General features: G+C 37.2%; 1 protein-coding gene across 3 annotated transcripts; it reads left to right on the top strand.

The window, feature by feature from the left end:
- Positions 1 to 27,596, top strand: LOC127938097 (mast/stem cell growth factor receptor kita-like). Of its 3 annotated transcripts, none has more exons than XM_052534508.1 (21): positions 1 to 145; positions 4,020 to 4,277; positions 4,981 to 5,265; positions 6,652 to 6,791; positions 8,051 to 8,219; positions 8,350 to 8,536; positions 8,959 to 9,074; positions 9,572 to 9,686; positions 11,158 to 11,342; positions 16,386 to 16,492; positions 17,034 to 17,160; positions 17,616 to 17,720; positions 18,059 to 18,169; positions 18,257 to 18,395; positions 18,468 to 18,550; positions 19,336 to 19,466; positions 22,549 to 22,671; positions 23,856 to 23,967; positions 24,051 to 24,150; positions 24,294 to 24,399; positions 24,602 to 27,596. In XM_052534508.1, exons 1-21 carry the CDS (start codon positions 91 to 93, stop codon positions 24,773 to 24,775), a joined length of 2,928 nt encoding a protein of 975 aa, XP_052390468.1. In that variant the 5' UTR covers positions 1 to 90; the 3' UTR covers positions 24,776 to 27,596. The 3 variants fall into 3 exon arrangements, with proteins under 3 accessions (XP_052390468.1, XP_052390467.1, XP_052390466.1); XM_052534507.1 differs by having other exon boundaries at positions 9 to 145; positions 4,978 to 5,265; XM_052534506.1 differs by having other exon boundaries at positions 9 to 145; positions 4,966 to 5,265.

Below are 27,596 nucleotides of genomic sequence, written 5' to 3'. Positions count from 1 at the left end.
AAGATAGGAGAGCTCTCTCCGCTGGCGAACGTTCCGCGGTATTAGACCTCCAAGACTACCAACACACATGAGCTAGATGGAATTATAACAATGGAATATCATTGCGTTCTGTTTACTGTTCTGTTGCAGTTAATCGTTCAACCAGGTAGGGCGACTATTATCATCGGTCATTTTCTGGTCTCACTTTGCTTAGAAGAAAGAAAGTTGTTCATTAAGGAGTAGGGATGTACTGCACTTGCTCTATAGATGACAAGTACTGGGGCTGTTTAATGATTATTAGGCTATTAGAATATTAGGCTACTCAAAACGAGACGGATTGCCTTCAGAGAATAATGTAGGCTACCTGTTGCTTCTTACTTTGAACGAATTTAGATAAATGTAGGCTCTTTATAGAAGCACGATTTTGCCTGGTAACACTGGACTGCTCCATGCGTGTTCTCTTATTTTTCCACATAATGAAGCTCTCCATAAGGAGCTTTAGCACCTCGGGGCGCGTTCTGTCAGTTCAGAACTCCACAAGTTTTTGAAAATTAAGCATCCTAATACACCAACATTTCCACTGATAGTCCCAGTGAATCATATCCTCTTCCCTTACCATGTGGAGACTCACACCGGCAATTTAAGGGGTTACAGGAACCGATCATTGAAACAAGATATCGATCCGGAGAGGTGCAGGTGAGAATGTGAAGTAAAGCCGATCCTCGCGCGCTGCACTCAATTATTTATCACTCGGGAACGCGCGTGACTGTCTCGGCAACAAGTGTAGGAATAGGAGAAAGTCTGTTTAAAAAAATATATATATATTATTGTTTTAGCTATTTTTAGTAAGAGACGTGAAGGTGGGTGGTTAATAATCACGCTGATTTAATTTATAGGCTAGGCTACTGTTCGGATATAAGGGGGAGTCGGGGTTCGACCCCTCCGGTTGAACCTCCCCCCAAAATGTTTCGAAACATATATTACTGCTAAAGCAACTTGTTTAAGTATCCAGAAAAGTATCACATTTTCAGCCGCAGCGCGTTCATTGAGAAGATATAAGCCATATAAACATGGGCATTTTTGTTTAGGACCAGTAACATAAGTGAACATAAGTGAAAGAAGTGCTAGGCTATGTATTGTCTACGCTTGATTAAGCACGTCACGCATATATATATTAGCTACGAAAATGTTTTAGAAGTCTGTGGGTTTTGCGCGATAAACAAATTGAGCTCCATGGAACATCATATAAAATTTCTCAGAGATATAAGTGTATTGAGATTATCTGTAAGGTTAAACTTTGTTGGAACAGGCAGTTTTTTTATTATTATAATTATCCTATCAGCATGGACAGTTAGGGTTTATGTAAACGATCGGCAATTCCATGTAATTTCCTAAAAGCCAGGGAAGTTGGTTTGCATGCTGCAACCTGACCTTGGTGTTTTTTTTTATTTTTATTTTTTTATTTTTTTTGCACTTGTTGGCACCTCATGGACGTACCCTTTTAGATGGTCTTTTGTAGTGCTCAGATTATGGATGTTCTGAAAGATGCGGGGCGAGTCTTTAGCTGGACTGCATCTGTTAACTAACCATTACCATGTGCTCAGATATTTATCCTTTTGTAACTCGTCCTTGGAAACAAATATATCACTTGTCTTTCATTTGCCAAAATAAAGATGTTTATTATATGGTAAATTTAAATTTCCCAAAAGGATCATAGCTTTCCCTTTTTTGGGGGGCAAAAAAAAAAATCAGTTGTCTTCCATCATTTAAATTCCACGCATGTCATTGTGTTTGGGGAATATGGGGTTAGCCTGAAGAAATTTGATAATCCAGGACTTTTGAAGAAACTTTTCAAAGATCAGGTTAAGGCTTAGCGAGGGCAATCCTGAAAACATGCATCTTTGGTGTTTTCGGCGTGAATCTGACTTTGCAACGCCAGAGGGCTTCAGAGCTCGAGTGACTATTTTGCATCGGGTTCCTTTTAACACATAATGCTTCGGGCTTTCAAATATCAGCCGTGAGAAATTCGTTTACATAGTTAATATTCAATAGCTTTGATATGCACAGGCAGAATTATCGTAATTATGCCCAGAAGTCAATTTTCTGTTGGTGTATGAGAGTATCTATCTATCTATCTATCTATCTATCTATCTATCTATCTATCTATCTATCTATCTATCTATCTATCTATCTATCTATCTATCTATCTATATAAACTGGAGAAAAAGTAATTTTGGGAAAACAGGTTGCGTCCTATCATCTTATCATTTGCTTATAGTGAGCACTTACATCACCTCTGTTCAACAGCTCATAATGTTGTCATAATGGTGCAATTTAGATAAAAGCTCCCTCTATGTGGTTTAAATATTTACAAAAAGAAACCATGAGGTGGAATGGAAGCCAGTGCCCCCAACCGCTTTCTATCACATTTTCAGAACCTAATAAAAAAAAAAAAAAAACACTTCTAATCTTCTAATCTCAGTAGTAATAGATGAAAATGTCATATTTGTTTTATTGAACACATTTTCAAGACATTACCATTCACAAATTATCCCTTTTTAAAATATTTTCTTTTACATTTTTGTTGTTCCCAACTCTGTTTTAACTTAAAATGCCCCTATTATGGATTTTTGAAAATTAGCTTTCATGCAGTGTGTAACACAGCTCTAAGTGAATGAAAACATATTGAAAAGTTTTACATTTGAGAGTGCACTGTGTCTATACAGTGATTGTCTCTCAAAAAAAAAAGAGTCCTGAATCATTGAAAGAGTAATTTTTACATTTATTTTTTTCGCCATGGTCCGGTAACCGCTGAACACAAATCAGCACTGTGCTCACTAACACTGCTTTTTATGAGGCATTACAAGCATGTTGAAATGAAAATGATACTAATCGGACCAATTACCGCAGATTAGCGTAATGCAAAAGAGGGGTTTGGAAAAATGAATCGTTAAACAAATCGCTTGGGAGTTAAGGTAAAGGTGAAAGGTAAAAAAATAAATGCATACTATAAGACGATGAAAGTGTTTTTTAAACTTGCATGCATGTTAGCCTGTTGTTGGGGATTCCCAAAGCCAAAATATGAACCTTTCATAACCCATAATAGGGGCACTTTAAGGGCCATGATTGCCTCAATCCATCAAAACCAGCTGCAGAAAGCAATGACATCTAAAAACTGTATTTACCAGTCACCAGAAACCAGGAGGGGACATGATTGCCACTACATAATCTTTAAATATCCATGCAATTCTTTACCTGCCAAACAAGTGTTTACTTGTCCTTTTGCCCTTTACTCACTGTTTGCTCTCCCTCCTTTTATTTTTAAAATAATATTTAATATCCAGACTTAACACACACATAAATAAATTGAATAAATTGCCTATAAATTGTAGATAAAATAATTTATATAATCAGCTGAAGTTTTACTATCATGCTACATACATTTTGTCAGTTGGATACTTTTTCACTTTTTATTCCTTATTTTCACCATTCTTCCAGTCATGTGGGGAGGGGGACAATGAATGCTCTTTTGTTAGATTAAAACTCCCATCCGTTGCCTTTAAGGGTTGTAGCTGTATAAGGCAATGCAGAACTTTGCATGGAGAATGACGATATAATTAAATCTAGAATCTAACACAACCGAGGAGGGTCAATAAATCTTAAGAGCTTTGTCTGAGCTTTTGCCATTTCTAGAAAAACTGCTATTAGAGGAACTTGGAAGACTTATTTCTTTGGATTTGTTGAGTTGTGAAACTATTTCACAGTCTTAACTGTCATTTATGCAACCTGAGAGGGCTTTGATTTGTTTGTGTGTTTAAAAATATGCTTGATATATTCTGTATATCAAGTCAAATGCATTTGACATAATGCAGTGCAGACTGCAGATGTACAGTACCATCTTTACATTGACTCTTTGCTGCAACGCTCACATTTACATTTTATATAAAACAGGTCCCATTTACCCTTAATAATCTGCTCTCAATGTTAAAAATTGTTATCTTCCACTTGTGCACCATGTTCACTTACTTGTTTCCTCTCAGCCAGGTCCAGGCCCACTATCACCCCAGAAGGACCCCAGCTCACAGTACCACTGAACAGCGACTTCAGCTTGCACTGCCAGAGTGACGGTTCAGTGCGCTGGTTGCGAGAAGACCGTCCCACACGGATCCTTAAGGAACAAAGACAGGGTCAAGTGACAGTTCTTAAAGTGAACAAAGCAGGCCCACAACACATGGGCAAATATTCATGCCGTGAAGAGGCATCTGGTGAAAAGAGCTCCATCTATGTGTATGTAAAAGGTAAGTGAGCCTTTTGCATTCGTGAGTCGGGATTTTAAAAGCATGTAATAAATTGTCTGGGTTGAATTATATGTCTGTAGGGCAGTATTTAAAAAATCTTTAACCCTCCTTTGTGTCTTAGTGTCTATCTATTATGCATGTGAGTGCAGCTTTAGTATATTATATATGTGCTAGTTTTGTACAAGCTCGGTAGCAACCAACAGTATAATAGTAGAACTAGATAGAAAGTATGTCTGCACCATTACATGTGCACTTTCTAACACTTTTCATGCTTTGTTTATGTCTTTCTCTCACGCTCTCCCTCTGTCTTTGAACACAATCTCCAGCATCTCTCATCTTCCTGTGTGGTTTCCTTTTTTTTGCCAAAAAGATACTTTGGGTGCCAACAGATGCCCAAAATACCTACAAACAGCTCTCTATATTCACTAGTCACCTGCATGACCTTTATTTATACATGATTGTAATCCCAAATAATAAACTAATTAAATTGATCCTTGGCAATTTTGGCAGTTGACACTAATTTTACTAATTTGAACACTGCAAGTGTGGGTTATTTGTATTTGTTTATTAGGTATGATGGAGGGTAGTTTTTCACTTTCAACCTTTTTATGACACTCACTCTCTTTCTCTGAGCTTTAATGTCATGATCTAAGCTCCCTTGGTTGTGTTTCATTGGTTTTTGATTTAGCATTCCTCTCAGCAGATCCTGAAAATCCCTTCAGGAGGAACATCATGTTTGACTTTGTTGCGGGAGAAGGAGAAACAACCACGATCCCATGCTTGGCCACAGACCCACATATGACAGACTTGCACCTGCAGAAATGTGACGGACAGTCCCTGCCCAACAGCCTACGATATTCATCCAGTATTGAGACAGGCATTACACTGGAAGATGTCAGGAAGGACTTTGAGGGATGTTACGTCTGCGTCGGGACTCTGGAAGGAAACACAGTAAAATCTGGACAATATCAACTCAATGTTCGCCTCGGTGAGAAAGAAAAGCAGAGACATGAATATTAGGGCTGTCAAACTTAAAAAAAAATCAATACAACTGTTTTCAATATTGATAATAATACGAAGTGTTTCTTGAGCAGCAAATCTGCATATAAGAATGATTTCTGAAGGATCATGTGACACTGAAGACTGGAGTAATGATTGCTAAAAAATTCAGCTTTGCCATCAAATAATTGAATTACATTTTTAAATATATTAAAGAGAAAGTTCTCTAAAAATGAAAATTACCCCATGATTTACTTACCCTCAAGCCCTCCTAGGTGTATGTGACTTTCTTTTTCAGACAAATCCAATCAAAGTTATATTTAAAAAATGACCTGACTCTTCAAAGCTTTGTAATGGCAGTGAGTGGGTGTTATTTTTCAATAGTCCAAAAGAAGTCCAATAAAGCGCACCCATCCATTATAAAAAAAAAAGTGTCCCACACGGGCTGAATAAATGCCTCCTGAAGCAAATCAATGCATTTTTGTTGCATAAAATATCCATATTTTAAACTTTATAAACAGTTATATATAGCTTCTAACTGTTGAACGTGCATTCACAATAGATTACTGTTCTGGTAGATGATGTAGGCGTAATGTAAGGTCAGGTGAGAATATGCAAGTCTCGTGAGAATCAGCGTTTGTTTACAGTTGCAAAGGAAGCAAAGTTTCCTTACTTTAGCAAAGGAAAACCAGTCTCCTCTTGGCTTATATCAAACAGATTTTTCTTTACAAATCTTCGTTTTGTACTTCTAATTCGTAAACAGTGTTTTGTTTTGCTCTCTCTGCTGCGCTTCCACATTCATCACTTCTCACCGGACCTTACACTGCATCCTATGTCATCCTCAGGAACAGCATTGTAGGCATGTACAACAGTTAGAGGAAGCTAGAGATTACTTTTTATGGTGGATGGATGCATTTTATTTGACGTCTTTTGGACTATTGAAAAATAACATCTATTCGCTGCCATTACAAAGCTTGGAAGAGCCAGGACGTTTTTTTAATACAACTGCGATTAGATTCGTCTGAAAGAGGAAAGTCATGTACACTTAGGATGGCTTGAGGATAAATAGAAAACAGTTATTTTAAATTGCAATAATATTTTATAATATTATTCTTTTTACTGTATTTTTGATCAAATAGGTATTTCAAACATTGAAGTTTGCAATTCATTGAGATAAAACCGATTAAATAATCACCATATCATGTCATTTATTTTTATTAAAAAATGTCATCAGTTGCCACCCCTAAATATAGCTAAAGGACACATACAGACTCTAGGCACAGGCATGTGCATGTTACTCCAATGTAGCTTGCTCTTTCTTTCCCTAAACCTTCCAGCTGTGTTGATATAATGCATCATGCTTCTTTGCTTTTAGTTCCAGACGTGCCTCCTGTGATCACACTGGGTCAGCCTCTGAAAGTGCTGCTCATCGTGGGGGAAAAACTCTCTCTATCCTGCAACACCTCAAATGTCAACAGTGACATCACAATCAGGTGGAAGGCTCCACAAGGAGTGGTAAGAACACTCTCACAGCCTAACCAGATCTCACCTGTTTACCTGAGCACATCTGTGGTACTGCATGACATTCTTCCTGACCACAACACACACATATATAATGTTCAAACTGCAGACTTTATTAAACACTACAACAGTTTCAGTCGAGTAAATCCAATGTTTACAAAAGCAGACTACAGAGTTAGTGCACATCTCAGTTATCCTACTTTATGTGATAATGTGTACCCATGATCAATTTAGTGTTTGTAGACTGAGACTGAGAATTTAAATGTTGTTTGAACTTGATATTAGGCCCAGAGGCAAATTGGATCTTGTGTGGTTTAAGGTGCTCCTCAAATTCTATATGATCATATATTTACACAGCAGAAGAATACGGTTGTCAGCAGGGTTGTGTGTCATTCGGATTTGAATTGAGAAAGCCTTTTAAATTCCAGTTCAAGTTTTGAATTTTAAATTAAGCTTAACGTTTTGGAAGCAAATACGATGCAGAAATGCAAAGTAAGTAGTATATTTCATTTAAAATATAATAAAAATAAATTAAAATTCAACAGTAATTTAAGAAGGAAAGAAAGAAACAGATAGAGCTAGAGAATCAGATAGACATACAGATTGAAAGGGATATGGATGGATGGATAGATACAGACAGACAGATGGAAAGAGATGGAAATAGACAGATATATAGAAAGACAAACAGATAGAGAGTCATATAGACAGATGGATTGCTAGATAGATGGCTAGACAGCTAGCTACACTAGATAACTACTGTAGGTAGATAATAAATTCCCATAAAATGCATTACATTTATATTTTTTTAACTTCCTGTCATTACAATTCAGTTTCAATATTTATTTTTTTTTTTTTACTCGCAATCCTGTATTTATATCAATATTGATTGTCATCTCTGTTTTAGAGCGCTATATATGTTGTGTTCAAACACGGTTCATTTTAACGCGAACCGAATTTTATAACTAAACTTACTCCCTTAAATTTTCAGCACTCACAACTGTATTAATGTCAAACGTGTGCTGTGAGAACACAACATACATAAACATATCTTCAGTATTGTATCAAGACTCCACTGGCATCAAAGACTGTTATTTGAGAGATGATCGACTCACTTCGTTTCATATAAAGATTAAAACAGCCTCACTTACACATACACACAACCACAAGCACCTTACCCAAGACAGTGTCTATGCTTCATCTCTTCATAGTTGAACAATCAGCTTGGTGTCTTTTTTCCTTTTGCATGTGCCAAGCAACCGTCAGTGCAGCAGTTCTCAAGCATCCTGACCAAGCCCAGTTCTTACCTGAGGAACACCACCCTGAACCTGGGGTCTGTGACCATGCAGGATGCAGGGAGTTACAACTGCGAGGCCAGGAACGAAAAAGGGACCAGTGCAAAGACCGTCTGGGTTGAAATCTATGGTAGGTCTCTATTGTTTCAAAAAACATTTTCAATTGAAAAAATAATTATATGACTGTTTATTAATACGTCTCAATGGCTATGCCGTTTAGGAAAATTAAAAACATTTTTTTTATGTGTTTGTGTGTGTAGAGAAAGGCTTCATTAACCTTACAAGTGTGAATAACAGCACTAAGAGAGTGCGTGCTGGAGAAAGTCTGTCCCTGCATGTGGCAATGGATGCTTACCCGAAACCTCATGCATTTTCCTGGAGCTACAGTGGTGTAAAACTTACCAACACTACTGATCATGTCATTACCAGGCACTCACATGGGAATAGGTATTATTTTGTGACATTCTGATTACAAACATTTTTAGTTTTTTTTCTGCATATTAATTGTTAGGAATGCACAATATTTTGGTATCTTATTGGTTATTGCTTATATCTACCTTTACCATTTAAGACTACCTTTACTGTCATGTAATGCTCACTTAAAGTTAATATTTAAAAACACTAATAATTTAAAAGCATTGTTAAATGGAATCTTCAGCAAATCTCTCAATATGTTTTTTTATACTATACATTATTAAAAAAATAATGTTTTGAAGTCTAAATTTAATTTGTGGCATTTAAACTGTGGAATTTTCCCCCCATTTTTTTTAGAGAAACTACTATAGAATTTTCAGTTTTCAGAAATTTTATATCAGTGCCATCTCCATTTATTTACTGAGCTGAAATGTTTCTTTCTCTTCTTTCAACAGGTACACCAGCGAGCTGAGGCTAGTGCGTCTCAAGGTGTTAGAAAGCGGCGTTTACACCTTTTCATGCTCAAACCGAGATGCAACAGTTCATCAAACATTCAAAGTCCATGTCATAAGTGAGTGAAACTTTTAATGCAAATGGCAAATATTTGGATTTTCCACTCTCCAGAATATAATCTATGTGATCTATGAGTTTTGTGTGTATTCTGGTTCAGAAGTGATCAGTCATATTTCTTGAGCATTGTGCTGGATGAAAGAACTTGATTGTCTATGTAAGACCCTGGCTTAAAGTCCACTAACAATAGTAGAGGCTGTGTTAAAACAGATAAGAAAAGCCTGGCTTTTTTAAGACTGAAAATAAGACATTTGTCAAGCCATTTTCTTGTCTGTGAGATTTACTGATAAACGGCCAAAATCGTATTGCTTTATGGCTAATCAATGCCACTTAAGCCATATTTTAAAATAATTACATAATAAGTATACTCTTATTGAATAAGTAACATCAATTTGCATAATAAGTATGCAAAGTAATCCCAAATAAGACAGCTGTACAAGCCTCCATCCCACTAACCAAGATGGTAAAACTGACCCTGAACCGATCTTTGCCTGTTAGGTAAACCACAGATTGTGTACCATGAAGGGCCGATTGATGGACAGGTGCGCTGTGTGGCTGAAGGTTACCCCACTCCTCAGATCAAGTGGTATTACTGTGACCAACCCCATTCAAGGTACGTGTACTGTCTTTCTGCAGTTTTGTAATTTTTAAATACACCCACGGGTACATACAATGGGCTCTAAAAGTTGCTTTCAAAAATGAGCGGCACCTCTCTTCAGCAGCGTTAATGAATTAGCCTCTCTGAGGATAAGTTGTGACATAGCATGGATTAGCTACTAACTGCTAACTTGATGTTTGATGACTGGACAACAAGGCTTTAGCCTATTATTGATAAGCAAGGGTTAAGCAAGGGATAAGCAATTTGACTCTGTCATGACTGTGACATCACATAAGCGATTGGCTGCCATCAGTCATGTGACAGCACCTAACAAAAGGGAATAAGTGGCTTCCATGGGGCTGTTTATTCTTGAATAACAGTGTTGACAGGACACCTTAGCATGGTCTTAGTCACAAGCTTTCCAATCAATTCTTCATGATGATCAAATCCGATCAGGATAGCATGCCCTGCTTCAATTAGAGCGCATAAACATGTAGTGCAATGTGTTTTTTTGATCTTGTTTGTGCCTTGGTGTCTGTCATCAGCTTGATGGTTTTCTCACCGAACAGACATTCCTTTGTTGAGAAACTGTTGAGAAGTTTTAACCATGCTAAATAATGTCATTAACGATAAAGCTCAGTAACAATGTGACGGAACAAGGAATGTAAACCAGTTGAGATTATTTGTTCTGGCTTTATATCCAAAGCTAACTTTTAACTCAGTTGCACTCATACTTAATTTAAAGCGAAAAGAGAGAGGGAAAAAAATATCGGAGAAACAAATAAATCAAAGCACTTGATGGCAGTACGTTCCACTCTGATGTTTTAAATAAAAGAGCCCTTGAGGTCTGTCACTTTGCTGCCTGTTATTTTGCTTTCTTAAGCAATAAGCTATTTTCACACAGTAAAAACCTGCCATAGCCACTCAATGCAGTGAGAGATGCTTATCACATCCTTATCGTATTATATGTCTTGATTTGCACTGTCCCTTCACATTTGATCTAAATGAAATCCAAAAATATCTTCACACATTCCAGCCTTATCAGCTAATTGGTGCATTTTATTCCAAAGAAAAAATGTTAGGCTTCATAATCTTTCATCAAAATGTAGTAACCGGCTGTTCCTGTAATGTAAAATGGATTATAGGAGATAAAAGGTAATGTATAATATAATAAAAATGTTAATACTATATAAATAATATGAAAATAACACTGGTTTTATGGCTATTAATTAAATATATATATATATATATATATATATATATATATATATATATATATATATATATATATATATATATATATATATATATATATATATATATATACACTTTGCCTTTGTCCTGCACATTGTTGTATTTTTTTTATTATTTATTTATACATTTTTTACATAAATCCTTTTATGCAGTGTTTCTAGAATGGTTCAACGTATATGTTCATGAGAAGTGCGAGACTCAGAAATGATGAGTTTGTTGCATGCCTCCTCAGGTGCTCCAATTTGCTGAATGCTACTCAGGAGGAGGAGGATGTTGTCACTGTAACCATGACAAATCCTCCCTTTGGGAAAGGCACAGTAGAAAGTCGTATAAACATCACCAAGAACAGTTACTCCACCCTTGAATGCGTGGCATCTGCCAATGGAGAAATTGTTTACACTCTCTTCTCTATCAGCGGTGAGCAAATAACCTCCCAAATCACACACGCACACACACACCCCTTCAGACAATGACTGAAGACTTAAGTTAGTAATTATTAAGTCTCAGCCTCAGAAAACTCCGCCCACAAACTGCCAACAGTCTGTTTGCTGACCCTGTGATCCATATTTCTCAACTGGAAGGCACTCTGGAGGCTATAATACACTGGGTAAAACCTAAAAACCTAGTGACTGGCTACATCAACATTTTTTTAATTGGTCTGATTGAATTTATGAAATTAAATTCACACTAATTTAATTTGGCCAATTGAAACATTTAGATTTGATCACTTTTTCACACAAATTCAGTTAGGCCAATAGAAAAATTTAGAAGTGATCAGTCAATAGAAACATTTGAGTTGGAGAGGTCTAGAGTTTTTTAAAGTGTTTGATTGGCTGACTTTATGCAACTTCTGAAAGTAAGGGCAAGCAGCTTGTTTTTTGCTTGAATATGTCTGAGATTTGGTTTAGTTGACAGGTTTATGAATTCGGACACTATTTCTTTGTTGTCCATTTGCATACACATGGCCATCAAATCAATACTGACCCAGTGTCCAGGCTGTGCTCATTTGCCACAGGTCTGGTTGTGTATCTTAGTTCATTTGTCCTGGCTAATAGTAAAATATTATGTCAATTTTGTTGGCCTGTATGTCTTTGTTTTTTTCTTCCATTGTTGACTCTTGAAGGTGTGTCTCAATCCGCTCCCTAGTTCAAGTAGTCAGTGCATTGGCCAGAGAATCAGCCATTTCTAGGGACGTCAAACAGACGTAGCTTTGCACTGAAACACTCACAGAAAACATAATAAAATCAAATAACTTCAGCTGCTTAATATATGCACTTACTGGAAATGTTCTTTCAATGCTCAAAGTAATAAATAAAAAGTTCTTGTTATGAGTGAGGTGGGGCCGAGAGCCATGGGAATGGAGTGAGGCCGGTGATGCGAGTAATAATGAGCATCACCTGTGCAACACACTGGACTCAAGTCCCACGGAGGAGCTCGGGAAGGATAATAGGAGGAGTGACGACAGTGAAGGAAGAGAGAGGACAGGGCCTGGACTTTGTTTATGTTTGTGTGGCAGTCGTCCATGAGGGGCTGCCACCTTTACTTTCCGTTTTGTTCATTTATTTTATAAGTAAAGTTTTATGTACGAATGTTCGCCGATTCCCACCTCCTTCTTCCCATGACTACAAACTGCTTCACAGTCCTGTTTTCTGTTTTTAAAAGATTTATTTTTTTATTTCTAATCAAAGCGGAGCAACAGTTTAGCAGTGAGTTTTGCATTTACATGCTAATATTTACATTAGGCATTTAATTTAAATTATTAGAACAAATGCAATAATATCTTCCATTATATATGTAGAATACCATTTAAAAGTGTAGGGTCAGTAGGATTTCTGAAGGATCATGTGACACTGAAGACTGGAGTAATGATTTAGCTTTGCATCACAGGAATAAACTGCATATAAAATATATTAAAACAAACTGTTATTTTTCAAATTGTAATGAAATTGTACAGTTTTTTTTTTTTTTTTTACTATATTTTGAACGATTAGTGCTGCCTTGGTTAGACAAAAAAATAAAAAAAGATACTTGGCACTGTACAGCTACAACGAAGATGAAGAATTTTGACCTTGAGTCAAAATCTGTCAGTTCATCTTATGCACATCCTAGAAAACCCAGAAGAGACCTCGACCCAGGTGCTTCAAGTTTCCCAGGAATAGTTAAACAACCAAACAAGAGGAATCACATCTCCTCACATTCAATCCAACTGTGTTTTTTCTACTGGCTGCATGAGGAAATCTAAACCAGCTGCCAACTCGCAGGTCGCCAGTCCTGCTTCAGCTCAGACTTTTTGGATAAGACGAGATAACAGCAGACTATTATATAAACAGAGGTGCTGAGTTTTAGCCCTAATCTTGTTTCTTTTGTAAATCTAACATTACCAACTGTTGAGGATTATCTCCTCGGTTTAGGGGGGTACCATTTGGTGTGCGGCAAACATATCCCAGTTAGTACTGGTATTATTTTTAAGCACAGAATGGTTAACAAAAGGTCATCCACATCCAGTTTAGTTTGTTTCTGGTACATTCATTTTTATCTTCATTGGGTTTTGGTGCAAGTTGTTGGCTACATTGTCTGTTTCCCTGCATTTTCTCAACTAAATTAGCCTTAAGTAAAAGAAACCCTAGCTGCACGTTGACCTTTTTGTAGAGTCCATCAGGAGTTAGACTGGAGGTTTTGAGAGTATGGACTGAATCTGCTGCCTCAGGAAAGCATGTTAGCTGGGAATTTGTTTAGACTCTCAAGGTTGACTCCAGTAGGTCCAGGAAAACCAGTGGGACGATGAGCCTTAGGCTAGACTGTTAAAGCTGTTCTTCCTCAGCTGAGCGAGATGCAAAAAAATGTCAGTTGTTAAGATGTTGATGTTGATTTGTGAGGGACTTGATGGTATGCTTGGATGCAGTGCGATGATAGATGGATGGACGAGGAAGGATGGAGGGCGAGAGAGAGAGGGAGACAGAGGGGGGAACAGAAGAGGACTGTGAAAGCCAGTGGCAGGTTTATAAGGGATTACTTCCTGCAGAGTCTGCATTCTTTGATTTGAAATGGAGAGAAAGCTTCTTATAGCTTAAGAGCTTACTACACCGTTTAGAACAACGCAGAAAAACAATAACACACCACGCATGAACACATACACACACCTTACTAAAACAACACAACTAGACTTTGAAAATGTGAATAGAGCGAGTTACAAATATCTTAATTACAGAGTTTGAGCTCAATGCATCAGTGAGGATTATTCACACCTCATGAAATACAAGCAATTATGACATAAACCCACTGTGAGGCACTTATTTATTATTACATTCTACCAGTGTAAACACGGGTTTCACTTCGATGTCCATATGGAGTGCAGTAATCATTTTTATTTCAGTTGGCACTCTGCCTTAAGTCCCAAGACTATCATCAGAGCTGCTGTGGTTTTCTATGTTAACAGAATTGATCCTGAGGGATGAGCCATGGGTATCGATTATCCATCGATGCCTGTCGCAGATTACCTTGTTCACACAAGCACACTGTAAATAGCAGTGATTTTCAACCAGCATCAATAAATGTTTAAATTTAATCAATCTCAGGGTTTTACTGTAATCAAAATAAATGATCATTTATAATAATAAAATAAACATTAATAATGAATTTTATATATATATATATATATATATATATATATATATATATATATATATATATATATAATGAAATGTAATATTTATTAATGTAGTTGTTTTAATTGTAATATAAGTATTAATGGTAACATGAAATGATATATACTGTGAGTTAAAAGAATGCACAATATATAGGGAACATATTGGTAAAGTAATAAAAGTAAATTATAAATGTCATAATATCAGTAATTAATATATTGTGCATTCCCTTTTTTAACTCATAATGGATATCGTTTAGCCATACCATTAATAATATTAATATAATTGTTCTACTATTTATTATAATAATACAATTAAGGTTAATGCTAAATTACATCCATTAGTATTTAAAAACAGAGATGCACAATATATTGACACATTTTGTAGTTTTCAGCAGTTTTTTATTAAATTATTTTTTGTGTGATATAATTTTGTGTTTTGTTTTGTTTGCTTTGCTGTTAGTAAAACATTATTGATTTATATTGTCTGGAATTTATTATTTAATGGTCATGACATGAAAAATAATCATATCGGACAGAATTTGAAAGGGGTCATATGATGTTGCTAAAAATAACATTATTTTGTGTATTTGGTGTAATGCAATGTGTTTATGTGGTTTAAGGTAAAAAACTTTCTGAAACGTGATTATTTTTATAAAGCTCATCAGTCTAAAAAGCAAGGTGTGCTCTGATTGGCTAGCTATCCACTGCGTTGTGATTGGCTGAATACCTCAAGCATGTGACGGAAATGCTACGCTTCTCACCATACTGTCATGACTTCTCCCGGCACAAACAGAAAAAAAAAAAAAACAATAAAACCCATTACAAACGAGGCATTTGTTGCATCCAGTGGGGACATAATTCCTGATTATAATGACTTACACATTGTGTTGTGTATCGTGCTGCGTAAACCATGTCTGCATTTGTGATCGGAGAAACGACAAACAACAAGCCCTACTCAACACTGCTCAAAACGTGTGTTTGAGTGATCAGTGGCAAAAAATAAAATAAAATGTACTTACATGCTACTTGTAGGCAAGTCTGCAGGTCCAGGAAACAGTCCTCCATAAAATGCAATTGCGTAAAATTGCAGCAAACATATCTGACGTCTGGACTCTGCTTCATCCACGGTGAAAGCCACAGTGCAAAGTTGAGGGTTTTCCTCAGCGACTAGCACAGATCAGCTCTAGGCATGACGAAGTGGATATTGTCCTCTACTGGGAGGCCAAATGAAGTAGTTTCGCTTTGACAATGAAACACACAGCATCGCAACTACATGGTGGCGGCGGCAACAGTGGTGGATCTAGAGATTTATACTGGGGTGGCAAAGGGGTGGCATGGGGTTTTAGGAGATTACTCGTGATTTAAAATGCTACGGTTTTCATTGAATGTGTTTTGTTCTCTACTCTACAGTCCATGTGAGTCAAACATGCAGTGCTTGTGCATCACCAGCTTATGACAAACGCGGCAACAGCAAGATTTAAAAGATACGCCTTCTTTCTTTGCAGGAATATTTGGGTGGTGTTATGCAAACCTTCCCACACAATGACGTAGACGTGGGGGCATGTTAACATGAGCCGTTTTAGGGGGCGTGGACAAGTCTTAACTTTTATCTTTATTACAGTTCTTCTTTATGAACCAAGAGCTTGTAAAACTCCAAAGAGAAAGGAAAAATTTAAATCGCATCTTATGACCCCTTTAATATGGAAGTATGCCTAGATCAGAAGGAACACATATCTTGTTTGCTGTTGATAGAGTACATATGTCATGTTCTGCATGTTTCTGATGACAGCTGTATGTTAATTTAATCTTTACAGAGAACACTGTTGCTCACGAACTTTTCACTCCGTTGCTCATCGGTTTTGTTGCTGCGGCTGTTATCCTTGTTCTCATGCTGATTGTGCTGTCCTACAAGTACATGCAGGTAAAGTGTCATTCATTTTATAACTTGTGTTCCTGCACAGAAAGTGCATGCTGACTCATTGAGCGAATTCAGTAAATATACAAAATTTAACTGTTTAACTCCTCACCCTATTAAAGCAATAAAATATTGTAACATGTATTGTTATTCTTGTACATCCTGTTTTTGGTTATTTGATATTAAACGTGATACTCAACGCAATTTACCTGTCACACCTGGAATCCCTCCCACACTTCAGGGGAACTTTGGAACAAAACACACTCAAGGAAATTATTTACTAAACATGCCATAAGACTTGATGTTTCACCATGCAATTTTGCACTGTTGGACACAGGAGCAATCAGTGATATATACACGCACACACATAAAATTACTGTTCACATTGTTGTTTGAATAACAACAATGTTTACATGTCATTGCTATTAGTGGACTCTTATTACTTTTGTCTATGAGAGCACCTACACTTGCAGTAACTGGATCTAATGTAAAAGGTTGTTTTGTTTGTCTGGAAACTTCGCTCATTGCTTATTCCTGTCTCCTACAGAAACCTAAATACCAAATACAGTGGAAAGTCATAGAAGGTATCCATGGAAATAGTTATGTGTATATTGATCCCACCCAACTTCCATACGACCACCAGTGGGAGTTTCCCAGAGATAAGCTGCGTTTTGGTGAGTTAAGTTCCTGAATCTGTCTGCTTTGTCTTGTCAAACTTCATAAATCATATTCCATTTTTTTCCACATTTCTTATGTTTGAGCATTAGGTTTGGAAAGGTTTACAAGGTTTAATGTGCCAGAAATGCCTTTTGAATTATAACGCTTGCTTCTTTTCATTGGTAGTTACACATTTTGTGACACATGATAGCTGGTGCCTTGTGACATAAAATCATATCTTCCCCATAAAGGAGCAGCCATATCCGTCAACAAACAGGATCTAACAGGATCTTGCATATCCCGCTTCCCCACAAGCCACACCTCCTTGATTCAAAAACAAGTCAATGTTCAAGCTATAAGCTTGTTTTGTAATAGTTTCCAGACGCTTTGACTGTTAACAACTGTATGAGGGAAAAGTGAAATTGATGCTGTGTCAATTTTCTGAATCCCTTTTGCTTCCCTGCATTCCAAGGAAAAACTCTTGGATCTGGAGCGTTTGGGAAGGTGGTGGAGGCCACTGCATACGGGATGTCCAAAGCAGACACTGTGATGACCGTAGCTGTGAAAATGCTCAAACGTGAGTGAAAAGCAACAGAAAACATGTTCATAATCTTATGAAATATGAGTATCATAGTAACACCACGGCATGTTTAACTGGCATGTTTATTTAAGCAAATAAGGCGGTGCGCATACACAAACCTGTGTGATGAGAAGAAAGGAGGTTAAACATTTCCAGTAACCCACAATTTTTGGTTCCCAAAACATAATGAGAATCAAACCAAAACATCTGTATAATGTTTAAAAAAAAATTCCAAAGCAATAACCAAAGGGGAACCTACACTAAACATTAGGAGAACATTCAGTTTTTTCCACTTTTATTTATGCTTTTATTTGTTTTGGTGTTTTGTCCCGCAGCAAGTGCCCATGCCACTGAGAAAGAGGCTCTGATGTCAGAGCTGAAGGTGCTTAGTTATCTTGGCAACCATATTAACATTGTCAACCTGCTAGGGGCCTGCACTATTGGAGGTAAGAGGCTAGAGCTAAATATAGTTTTTCTAGGTTTTGTCTGTGTGTATTGTGTTTTCTTCACTGCTGGACTGGTCTGCTGCACAGGTCCAACTCTAGTTATAACGGAGTACTGCTGTTTTGGTGACCTGTTGAACTTCCTGCGCAGAAGGAGAGAATCCTTCTACTACACTACACTGGGAGAAGACTCTTACTATAGAAACGTCATGCTGCAGCAAGAACCAAAGTAAGTATAATCAATGTAGTTTGTGAAGTTTTGCTTGTCGGTTCACTAAAACAAGTTTGTATTTGCTTACAGTGAGACCAGGAACGGATACATGACCATGAAGCCCTCTGTAACGGGAATTCTGTCCTCAGAAAACCGAAGATCACTTAATAAAGGTTGGATCAGTGTCTTGTCTCTTTTTTTGTCTGTTCTCTTGTCACTACTTATCATGTCATCTTGTGTTACCCAAAGTCTTTTTGTTTTGTTTTGTCTTGTGTCTTCTCTTCTAGTCTTGGCTGCCCTTATTTCTTCCTGTTCTTGTCTTCTCTTCTTATTTCACCATGTCTCATTTCTTCTCATGCTTTATCTTTTATCTTCTCAACTGGCTTCTTCTGTCTCACCTTGTTCTTTTTTGTCTCATTTTGTCTTTCTTTTTCATTTCTTCTTGTCTTCTCTTAATCTTCTCATCTGTTTTATTTCATCTTTGTATACCTCTTTTTGTCTCACATTGTCTTGTCTCTTCTTGTCTCCTTCCTTTCTCTCTTCTTGTCTGTTGTCTTCTCATATCAACTCGTCTCGGCTCATCTCTTCTCATTTCATCTCATCTCTACTGATTTTGTCTTCTCTTCTAGTCTTGTCTGCCATTGTCTTTCCTGTTCTCATCTCTTCTCACCTTGTCTCATCTCGTCATGCCTTCTCTTTCCTTATCTTTTCTTCTCACCTTGTCTTTTCTGTCTCAACTCATCTCTTTTTGTCTCCTTATGCCTTTCCTGTCTACATTTTATCTCTTCTCACGCTTTCTCCTTTCTCATCTTGTCTCTTCTGTCTCATCTTGTCTTGTCCCTTCTTGTCTGTTGTCTCATCTCTTCTCCTTCCCTTTTCTTTTGTTGTCTCTCCTTGTCTGCTGGAATGTCTCATTTTGTCTTTATTATCTTCCTAAATTAATTTGTCAACCCTTTAGGTGATTCATACAGTGATTCGGATGCCGTTAGTGAGATTCTGCATGAAGATGGCATGACTCTGGACACTGAGGATCTTCTTAGCTTCTCCTACCAAGTAGCCAAAGGGATGGATTTCTTGGCCTCCAAGAACGTAAGTGTTTGCGTTCTGTCTCTCTGACGGATACTGAGGTTTATATTCCGAGTGTTTGCAGTAATCCCATACTGCAGATCTACCCACTCTTCCTTTACAATGCCACAGGCTCACATTTCATTACCTCTGTCTAGTCAAAGATAGGGTAACACAAGGTCACACACAAACGCATACATGTTGTCAAGCACATGTACACTCATTCATTGAGGATCATGCTGAGAAATATCACATTTCCCCACATGGTCAGCAGGTCCAGTATTCAGTTTAGGGAAAGAACACTAGATTAGTTTTCTGTCAGTGAATTCATTTTAACACCTCTATGCTAACTTAGGACACTTCTTTGCTAATGAGGTTTTGAATATTGGCATGGGTATTGTAAATGTCTGAGAGTTTTGACGGTCCTGACACATAAGAGCAATTTTAAGCAAAACTTTTAAGACAAGTCAGTTCACTCTGTGGTCATTGTGGTTATGCCTCTAGGCCACTCATTCCTATGCAGGTTACATGCATACAAGTACAGCTTTTATCTGCTTGAATTGCGAATGGCTAAAATCTCAAAAGCTGTCATCATTACATGTAATTACAGATGCATCTCAATAAATTTGAATGTCATGGAAAAGTTTATTTCAGTAATTCAACTCAGTTTGTGGCACTGCCCAGGTGTTATGGAGACCCAGGTGACTTTACAAGTGGCCTTCAGCTCATCTGCATTTTTTTGGTCACTTGTGTCTCATCTTCCTCTTGACAATACTCCAAATATTCTCTTTGGGGTTCAGGTCTGGTGATTTTGCTGGCCAGTCAAACACACCAACACCATGGTCATTTACAGTTTTTCTCAGTCACTTTGGTGCATTTTTCAAAACAGAAATGAAATTTTCAAAACTACTTGTACAACCTCCACATCATCTAGTCATTAATACACATCATAAAACCAGTTTCTCATTCTTTTGAACAAGTTGCGATTGCTTTTGTACATTCATGCAATTGATTACGCACATTTATCTGCGGTTTCCTACATTATCAGTTGCTAATGTCATGTTGCTCAAAATGTATTATACAGTTTTCTGTGCAATAGTCTTACCCCCCAAAACATCTAGTCTTTAGTTCATCATATAAGTCATTAAATGCAAAATGGTTAATCTAGTTGTCATAAACTGCCAAGCACACTTTTTATTTGTATTTTTACACACTATTACAGTATTAGATGTTTTGTCAATTTGGCATGAATTGTGCAAGTGAATCTTGACTAATGAAGAGAATGTAGATGATAAACCAATGATAAACCATTTCTCTGAAATAGCTCAAAGGTTCATCTCATGAATCTTCAGTAGGAAAGCTTATACTGTATAGACAAAGGACAACACAAGAGTTACAAATTCTGAAAATGGAATTATTTTCATCTTTGTTCCCATATTTCCTTTTCTATATCACAATGGCATTGTAAAAGTATTTTTTTTTTTTTTTTTTTTTTTGGTCAGACCACTAGTAAAAGTGTAACTGGGAATTCTATCCAGTCTCTTTCAATCAACATCCCACAAACAGTAATGTGTAAATGTGTAGTTTTGAAATGGATATATGGCATACATAAGCATATGGCATACTGTTCAATACAGTAGTTTACATCAGAACATCCCTCCACTGTTAAATTGACAACATGACTAAGCAATTTGACTGTCTTATCCGTAAACTATGACACAAGGACTTGACATTCTGATGGCACTGACATGTTCATTGACACAGATATTTATTTTTGAGAGATGAACTAAGGATTTTGAGCAAGAGACTGGCTTTTGCAGGTCATCCATTGTGTTTTGATATCTGTACGAGTTGTTTTGAGAAATGCACTTACTGTTTTGCAAATCTCAAGAATGATTAGAGAAATGTACCAAAGCGACTGAGAAAAACTGTAACCAACTTTTGGTGTTTTTGGCAGTGTGGGTAGGTACCAAATCCTCCTGGAAAATGAAAAAAGCTGGTCAGCAGAAGGAAGCATAAAGTGCTACAAAATTTCTTGGTAAATGGGTGCAGTCACTTTGGTTTTCTAAAAACACAATGGACCAACACCAGTAGATGACATTGCACCCTAAATAATCACAGACTGTGGAAACTTAACACTGGACTTCAAGTATCATGGGCTATCAGCTTCTCCACCCTTCTTCCAGACGCTAGGACCTTGGTTTCCAAATGTAATACAATACTTGCTCTCATTTGAAAAAATGACTTTGGACCACTGGCCAACAGTCCAGTTCTTCTTCTCCTTAGCCCAGGTAAGATGCCTCTAACGTTGTCTGTGGTTCAGGAGTGGCTTTACAAGAGGAAAATGACAACTGTAGCCAAATTCATAGACACGTCTGTATGCCTTGATCCCAGCCTCAGTCCATTCCTTGTGAAGTTCACTCAAATTCTTGATTGGGTGTTGCTTGACAATCCTCATAAGGCTGCAGTTCTCTCGTTTGGTTGTGCATGTTTTTATTCCACACTTTTTCCTTCCACTCAACTTTCTTTTTACATGCTTAGATACAGCACTCTGTGAACAGCCAAACTCTTTGGCAATTAATGTTTGTGGCTTACCCTCCTTGTGAAGGGTGTCACTGATCTTCTGGACAACTGTCAGATCAGCAGTCTTCCCCATGATTGTATAGCCTAGTGAACCAAACTGAGAGACCATTTTCAAGGCTCAGGAAACCTTTGCAGGTGTTTTGACTTGATTGGCTGTTTGGCATGTTACCATATTATAATTTGTTGAGATAGTGAATTGGTGGGTTTTTGTTAAATGTGAGCTAAAATCATCACAATTAAAAGAACCAAAGACTTAAACTACTTCAGTATGTGTGCATTAAATTTATTTAATACATGAGTTTCACAATTTGAGTTGAATTACTAAAATAAATGAACTTTTCCATGATATTCTAATTTGTTGCACCTGTACATTTAAAAAAAAAATCAGCAGTACAGTCTGAGCTTCTTTAGCTCACACCATGCTAAAAACAAGTAGTCCATTCCTATAGCCAGTTTGCTTTAATACATTACATATTACGTATTATGTATGCTGACCTGTAGTTCTGCATGTGTGTTTATGCAGTGTATTCACAGAGACCTGGCAGCCAGAAACATTCTCCTTACCCAAGGCCGAGTGGCCAAGATCTGTGATTTTGGACTAGCCCGGGACATCACTACTGACTCAAACTATGTTGTTAAGGGCAATGTAAGTATTAACTGTCATTAAATGTGACATAAACAACTTCAATAATTATTTTATTTGTAGATTTTCTCTGCTTGGTTTTACAAGTAATTAGACAAGCGGACATGCTTCTTTAATGCATACTATGTGTGTTGGATGTGGTTTATTCAAAACAAAATGAAAATCATCACTTTATAAAACAAGAGCTTTTATCCATGTTGAGACATGTACCAGATATTAACTACCCAAATGTCACACATTGGCAAGAGGTTATTTTCAAGAATTTGCATAAAGCAGTCAGAGCTGAGTGGGCAGCACTCTGACACTGTGGTTGTACCCTGAGTTCCTGATCCTGCCTCCCTTTCTTTCTCCCACTTCACTTCGTATCAGTTTTATACTATCCTATCTCAATAAAGGTCAAAATGGCCAAAAAAAAATAATAATAATGTAATTTGCATGAAAAGAATGCTGTTTCTGGCTTCTACTACAGATACTTCATTTGCATCTAAATTATCTAAAAGAAGCCCAAAGCAACAAACAGTCATGAAAAACTTGGTCTATAGTGTTGATATTATTTGAGCCAGCATTCTTTTTGTATATTTATTAGTGCTGGGCAAAGATTTTATAATGATAACATTTTTTATCGCGATTAATCACATTACTGTCTGTGATTAATCACAATTATTCTAATTGTTATGCACAAACCTAATAATGCATTCTAAAGTAGTGTATTGTGCTTTTTTTTTTTTTTTTAACTAGACCTACTGCTATATGAACAAAAGTATAATAACATTTGGTTTGTAAACACTTTAAACAAATAAGGTGCTTTTTACAGCAGTTTTCCCTTTACATATAGTAGCAGTTCAAATATTTACTGTAGCCTCGTGGGACCCATTGCAGAAGAGTGTGGCGCAGGACAACACTTGATTAGTTATGTATACAGTTATGTATAGATCAATGAGTGTGAGCGCTGAGCACACCAGAGTGCAGATCTTCTGATACATGCTGCATTATTGCGTGAATATTTCTGAGCGGCAAAAATGAAAGATCTGTAAAGCAATATATTGTGAGAGGAACGTGTGTTACCGTGTCCCATACGACTCAAAATAATAAACCAATAAATAAAACAATAATTTTTATGCTAGCCAAAGACTGAATGTTCAAGAAATGTGCTGTTTGTACTATGTGCTTTCATCTTCTCTGTGCAGGCTCGTCTCCCAGTAAAGTGGATGTCCCCCGAGAGCATCTTTGAGTGTGTGTACACCTTTGAGAGTGATGTCTGGTCATATGGTATCCTTCTATGGGAGATCTTCTCTCTCGGTGAGTTAAACCTATCTTACCTATTATATTGACTTGGTATGATATACTGTTTTAATCTAAATACTGACACTCTGCTTCTGTAGGGAGTAGTCCTTACCCGGGTATGCCTGTGGACTGTAAATTCTATAAGATGATCAAGGAAGGATATCGAATGGAGTCACCAGAGTTTGCCCCGAGTGAAATGTAAGTCTGAGATGTAATTAGTAAAAATTTCTTCCTGCGGGAAAAAAAAAAAAACATGTCAAGATAATGGCATAATTTACCATGTACACACCCTACAACACTGTTCCTAATAATATCAGCGCTGCTGTGTTTTTGTGATTCAGGTACGAGATCATGCAGTCATGCTGGGATGCCGACCCCTTTAAAAGACCTTCATTTAGCAAGATAGTGGAGAAGATTGAACAGCAAATCTCAGACAGCACCAAACATGTATGTCTTCCTTTATGTTCTTTAGCTCTCAAATCAATGTAAACATGGAAGGGTCACTGCCATTCTTTAGTAATTTATACATAAAAACATTATAAACCAAAAATTATATCGTAGAGGAGGTTGTAAAATGTCATGTGATGTGACTCTCTAAAACCATAGATATTATGAGTTAATAATGTATTTTTATCTTTCTTCTCTTCAGATTTACTTAAACTTCAGCTCCAGGTTGCCTGTGGCACCAGGGTCCCGTGAGGAGTCAAGTTCTCATGTCCAGCGGCTAAACTCAGTCGGCAGTCACAGCACCACCACTCAACCCCTGCTCTCCAGCAACGATGTCTATTTGGAAGGGACGAGTCCACGTCACCCTCTGGTCTGAAGATCCAATTTTCAGCAAAAAAACAGGCATTCTAGCAGATGCCTTTCACTTCTCTTTGCCCTGGCTAAGCATCATTGTAGCTGTCTTACATAAATGAGGACTTTGGTGGGAAACACTGATCATAAATCTCTTTTTGGATCCAAGAGCAGTCATATTCTTTCCATTCACCTTTCTCACAGATTGTGTATATAAGCCCCGCTGGCAGAAAGGACAGTGATGGAGTGCATTCCTATGAACATTTCATGTATTCTTTGGAATTGTGGGATATTTAGAATTTTTGAGAGAGCTAATTATCAATGCTGGTATCATTCCATGGTACTATATCTCCAACATATGTCTGCAGGAGGACTGAACTTATTTTCTATACAATTATTTTGCTTTATTATATGGGATATATATAAACACAGTAGTGCTTCTTTTGCTAACTGTCAAGTCTTTACAAGTGACAGAAGTCAATCAGGCTGATTCAAGTCCGGGACTCGATGACATCATCACAGCGATAAACAATGGAAATGAGACTTTCCCAAAACATCTCTGTTTGACATGATTGTCATGACTGTCAGTAGCAAAAGTGTCTGTCGTGAGCATTAACTAGTTATTTTATTTTCTTATCAACTATTTGGCAGGTCATTCCACTCATAAATTCAAATATCAACCACATAAAAGGCTACACTATTTGGAAACTCTATGTATAAGCAGCAATAACTTAGCATTGTAACATTGACTGCATGATCATGTTGCGGCGCAAGCCAAAAACAAGCTACTTATTGCATGTTGTGTTCAGGATAGTATTTTGTCAGTTGGCAGCTGAAACTGTTTCTGTTTAAATAGACCAAATTAAGGTGCATTTCAGTTCACTGTCAGGAAAGGTGTTGAGACACATAGAGGCAATTCATCAATCACAATTCTTGGTTTACTTTAAACACTCAGTGAAATATTGGTTACATAGCAGTATTATATTATTGGCTTTCGTTGTGTTTTTCCTTTCATCCAGGAAGTGTAATTTAGGAGCGCAAAATGATCCAGGCAAGCAGTAATTCAAGCTTGAGGCATCAAACTTTTAGACAGTGTTTCTTTTAGGGACCACAGTAGACCGTTTCTTCCACTTCTCCCATGTGCTTTAAGGAAAATATTTGGGAAAGAATATTTATTTGTATGGCACAGGCATAGCTTTCTTCGTCATATTTGAAATGCTCCTTTGAGCAGTTTAACTCATGATGTGGTTCCGTGATGATGAACTGTACAAGATCAGTAGCTTCTGTAGCATTGGTTCTGTTCTTTATTCCAGAGTGATTCCACTTAGTTTTTGCTCCATGAAACTGGAAGATATATCGAGTAGTGTTCTTTTTGTACATTTGTAAATGTTCTGCTTCCGTTATGTCCATATATATTTTGTGCATAAAAATTAAGGTGGGGTTTGGTAGTTTCAAGTAGAGACTGCTCTGAGATTATGTCGTCGCTCTGCTTTCTCATGTTTGTGGAAATTGCGGGTTTTCGTTTCCTGCAGACTTGACTCAGTTTTGTCTGATTTCTACTTACCACTTCAACTGTTGTGCCTGAAATGTTCTCCCTGCTCTCTAGCCAATGAGAATCGTGCTATTGAAGGTTGAGCCAATTGAAAGCTGCCGCTGCTGTGTAGAAATGGGTGCCAATGGCTTCTTGTTCTCTGTGGGAGTAGCCAGTTAAGGATCTGCCAGTAGAAGGGTGGCTTTCAGATGGAGGACAAAAAGAGCGGCTTTCTGTTACTTAGATGAGCCAATAGGATTCTCATTCCACTGCCAAAGGGAAACGGGCAGAGTATTTGGTCTGAATATGAGCTACAAACTGAATGATTCAGTCGACACCAACAGCAGAAGTCAGAGCCGTCAATACATCAGTAGTCCGGGCACTCAGTCAGTAGCTCATTCCGCAGGTCTCCCTCTGTTCTTTGTGTCCAGCTGCTTCCTCCAGCGGATGTCTCACTTCCACAAAGTCTCAGTCGGGGAGATCTAACTCAGCCCGTCTCCCATCTCTACTGCTCACCCCATTCTTCTCGCCACACTGGAACATTGTTCCTGATGGCACTGGCTTTCACTTCCATTTGCGCTAATGTGTTTTGCGTTTCTGCGAGAGCGTGTATGAATGTGTAAATGCAGGTCATTTGCTGTTAAAATACCAGAGCACTGATGGGTTCCTCTAGTAGAATGACTTTAGTTAACGAACTTCAGTTGTTTGAATTATAGTGCTGAAGCAAATGATGTTCAGCCGCAAATTACTTACCATCACTGTTTGTTCTTTTCTTATATGTGAATTATATATATATATATGTGTGTGTGTGTGTGAATCATAATGTTGCTTCTTGTTTTGTTATCACGGTACGTTCTCTCATGTGCTGAAAAGATTTTTGTATGTTACAGTTTGTCATTTACAGTTTATGTAACTTGACGTGATCATCTTCTGTGGTTATTTTGCCTCGATTCATTTATTCTTAAGTGCAGTTTTCAGAGACACAGACAGTACAGACAGATATATATTTAATGTTATATTAAACGTCATTTGTCGTTTCACTATTTTCAGTGATTGTATGACGGATAACTGGAGGAACATATGTGAAAACTAAACACAGACGGTCCAGGAATTCCATTTGTGACTGCATAGTCAATACACAGGTCTCATACACATTTTTAAATGATTAAAAGGTTTTTTGGCCCCTGGAAAGATTGTTTGTTTAATCTATTTTATTGTATATTTATTTTACAGTTTTTATTTTAAAGACGTGCAGATTCTGTGTGTAGCTCTTGTTACTTCAGTATGTAAATAAATAAATAACTGAAACCATGAA

This window comes from Carassius gibelio, chromosome A20 (assembly GCF_023724105.1).
Source record: "Carassius gibelio isolate Cgi1373 ecotype wild population from Czech Republic chromosome A20, carGib1.2-hapl.c, whole genome shotgun sequence".
Taxonomy (NCBI): Eukaryota; Metazoa; Chordata; class Actinopteri; order Cypriniformes; family Cyprinidae; genus Carassius; species Carassius gibelio.
The sequence above is the reverse complement of the archived record's forward strand: the minus strand, read 5'-3'. Positions and strand labels throughout refer to the sequence as shown.

Bases quoted from the DNA above. Each gene is read 5' to 3' on its own strand.
- LOC127938097 (XM_052534506.1), top strand. From the start codon at position 91: ATGGAATATCATTGCGTTCTGTTTACTGTTCTGTTGCAGTTAATCGTT. The intron at 6,792-8,050 runs GTAAGAACACTC...GCATGTGCCAAG, and splicing joins GGAAGGCTCCACAAGGAGTG to CAACCGTCAGTGCAGCAGTT. The intron at 16,493-17,033 runs GTAAAGTGTCAT...TGTCTCCTACAG, and splicing joins TGTCCTACAAGTACATGCAG to AAACCTAAATACCAAATACA.